Here is a 3358-nt window from a genome sequence, read left to right as displayed (position 1 = left end):
GAACCTTGGTTAAGATCGATAACAAAAGGCACGCGCTTGCCAGAGGAGACCTTAATCTTCGGATCACTCTTGAGGGGGCTCTGGTAAAGGTATTGGTCGAAAAGTTGTGTTTCGGGCATCGTTGAGATTCTATATGGTATGTAATATACTTTATCAAAAAATAATTATTATGGAACTCGTCAAGCCTATCACATCTGATCATTGTCTAATTGAACTAGCCATGCGTATCGGGTTTCATCTCGATCATATATTTGAGTCAAACGAGATCACAAAGCCGCTTCCGAAGAAAGGTTCATATCTGGTTCTACTTAGACCACCTAATCTCGATGTAGGGCACTGGCAGGCTGTTCATGATGGTGGATTCTTTGATTCAATGGGGGAAGCGGCACCTACGAAGTATAGAATCGGGCGATACAATCCCATACAATATCAAGGTACGTATGGCGATTACTGTGGAGGCTTCTGTATGCTTTGGCTCTATTCCAAGCAGCACAAAAGACCTGATGTATTTAAGAACATGAAAGATCTGAATTTGTCAATTCTGTATTAACTATGTTTCCGGGAATATAGCAATAATGTATCGCAAATTAACGATTTCCAGCGATGTACTAGCTCCCAAGCTGACTAAAGCCCTAAAGACAAGTAAACTGAGTCTTACAGCTGATCAACGCAAGGGTTCAGGCTCTATTATCCATCTCCACCCTATGAGAAAGCGCTAAAAGCACGCAAGGCGGGTCGTGGTGTTAGACTTGATATCACATGTCATGAGATTAAGAAAGGTACAAGAAGCTCCAAGGGGGATCCATTCGGAATAAAATCAAATCAGGCTTATCGACAGCATTCAAATTCGTTAAAGATAGTGCTTTGCTCAGCAGGGGTCTGGATGCAGCAGTACCTGTTATTGCGACAGCGTTTGGAGCCCCTCAAGCAGGAATCCCCGCGAGGGCAGCTATTAAATCTCTTACGGGTGTAGGAATTTACGATAGCGATAGCGATGTAGAGAAGGATGGAGGTCGTGTATCTGTAGCGGACGTCAAAAAGGCGGCAAAGATTGCACTATCCTACGCTAAGCGAAAGGGTCTTCTAACCGATGTGGACGATGCAGGTGAAAAGTTTTTACTACCCAAAGCAACCAAGCCAGAGCCTGAAACGCTAATCAAGTCAGTGCGAGGTGAGGTAAAGAGACGCTATGGAGTGGGTGTTTCTATGAAGAAACAGCGAAAGGTTCGCCCGAAATGAAGGCTAGAATGGCTGCACTCCGCGCTAAACGCAAGAAGCCTATGCAAGCAGGATCATTTCGATTATGAGAGTTGGATAAAAAAAATAGTCATTTGACTTTCATATTTTTTTGGACGAAGCAGAAGCATGATCGAGACTGAAGTATCACGGAATTCAACCTTCTGGTCGTTTTGATTATAAATACTGATTGTGATTGATGTGCGCGATCCGTTTATGCAGTTCATCCAGGCATATTGACTCGGTTAATAGCTGATTAGTTGACCATTTTTAGCATCGCCGCGATCAAATGCACTAAGAATATCGCCAGAGACTACATACTCGTTCTTAATTAGATCACAACGGGCGATGTAAGAAGATGTAGGATGGATCTGAGGAATGATATTTGATAGCTGAGCACTTGAAACTGTTGCAGGCGCTGAAGGATACGTACCAGTAGTCAATCCTACTACTTTACCAAAAGCAGCATTATCAATGAATAAGCGGGGGACACGAGTCGTCGTAGGGAGATCAGTACCACCCGAGGAATAAAGACCACTTGCAGGGCATGTCCAAGTACCGCCAGCTGTAGGTAGTGTAGTTGGAGCTGCTGAGAAATCGATCTGTGTCGCGTAATAAACGTTGTTTTTTGTTAGTACATTCTCACCGGATGGGTTAATTAAATAAGCTCCGGCATTTACGAGGGCTGTCTGAATGCTTCGATTAATATCGGTTTAGCTGTAAAGTCCATCGGGCAAGCTAACCGATACAGTGGATGTGGTTCCAGCGATTGGAACTTCGATTTTAAATGAATTGTTATAAAACTGAGTTGCATCAGTGTTGTATTCAGAGTTATACATCGAAATCGATTCAACCGCGCATACTACGTCCTTAAAATCAGCAGCACTACCAGGAAAGCTGTATTTCCGTGTGCTGTTATAATTGTCTTGAATGAGGTTAGTGGAATCGGGCTTAAAAAACGAAGCGCACATGATTTATGTATATTGATTCAGTCAAAAAATATATGTCTTTTTATAACTCATTTGGATCGATGACTTGATCAAAATTGTACCTGAGCTGACTTTTAACACTATCCAAGAACAAAATCTGGCCTTTTCCACGGGAAATTGCTCTATTGTAGGCAGTCATCATTTTTTATCATCAATTCCATTGATATTAAAATCTTTAACAACCATCATTAAATCCCTACGGGAATTCGCTTTAAGGATCGCTACATATTCTGAATTCAAACGAACCATCTTATCAGTGGCAAAGTAGCTATGGCTAAGGAAAATGGTACTGATTTTAAAGGGGCGACCACGAGTATAGTAATGTGAGAAGAGATTCTTCTGAAGTAGCTTATCATTGCTGTGATCGTCTATGATCGCAAGCTCAGGTTTGTTAGAACTCATAGGTGTCCGGCGTATTTGGTCAATGCTTGGGGGTGAATCAGGGTCAGCAAATGTGATGAATCCATCAAGCTTATCGCGCAATAGTTTTTGATGTGGATCCGGGCAATGATCGTCAAATGAGCAAAGACGAGGGGTGAATGCTTGAGAATGAACAAGCATAGGTTATTTTTCCTCGAAAACGAAGGTCCCAACACAACCATTCTGAATAATGATTTGATTTCCAAATCAGGGATATTTTTTATCGATTGAGACTTGAACTTTTTCGGTGGCGATGCGCCGAAGTCAGGAATAGCACTCATGTCTAAGATCGTTTGATCTATTAAACAAAAAGAGTTCCGGTTTTTCATATCCACAACCAAGTTTCAATCTTCCATATATAACCCCGCGTTCTATCTCTCATTAGATTCAAATGGCTATCTAACACTTGAGTACGCAAATACTCTATATCTTAGTAGGGATGATTACAGGTTGAGCTACCTCAGTGGAGTAGTACCCGGAACGGCATCTTTAGGATCTGCTCTTGTTCTCGGAGCTTCGGGTAATATTTCAGGCATTACATCGCTTAGTGCTACGAACCTAACTGGTTCGCTACAAACCGGATCTCAACCCAATATAACGTCCCTCGGCACTCTAAGTGGCCTTACAATTAGTGGAAATCTATCATCTATTGGATCAGCGCTCAAGATCGATAACAGGCACTTTAAACTACATCGATTGTCAAGAATATCGCT

The 3358-nt window shown here is 42.0% G+C and overlaps 1 protein-coding gene across 1 annotated transcript; it reads right to left on the bottom strand.

Annotated features, from left to right (window-relative positions):
• Nucleotides 1-1481: 1481 nt before the first annotated feature.
• On the bottom strand, nt 1482-2207 carry PHALS_09980 (uncharacterized protein; the record flags this gene model as incomplete). Its single annotated transcript, XM_024725324.1, has 2 exons — nt 1482-1925; nt 1980-2207. The coding sequence occupies 2 exons, from the start codon at nt 2205-2207 to the stop codon at nt 1482-1484; spliced, it is 672 nt and encodes a 223-aa protein (XP_024576113.1).
• Nucleotides 2208-3358: the final 1151 nt, after the last annotated feature.

The sequence above is a fragment of the Plasmopara halstedii genome (assembly GCF_900000015.1).
Source record: "Plasmopara halstedii genome assembly, contig: Scaffold_444, whole genome shotgun sequence".
NCBI lineage: Eukaryota > Oomycota > Peronosporomycetes > Peronosporales > Peronosporaceae > Plasmopara > Plasmopara halstedii.
Note: the sequence above shows the minus strand (reverse complement) of the source record. Positions and strands in the feature narration are given on the sequence as shown.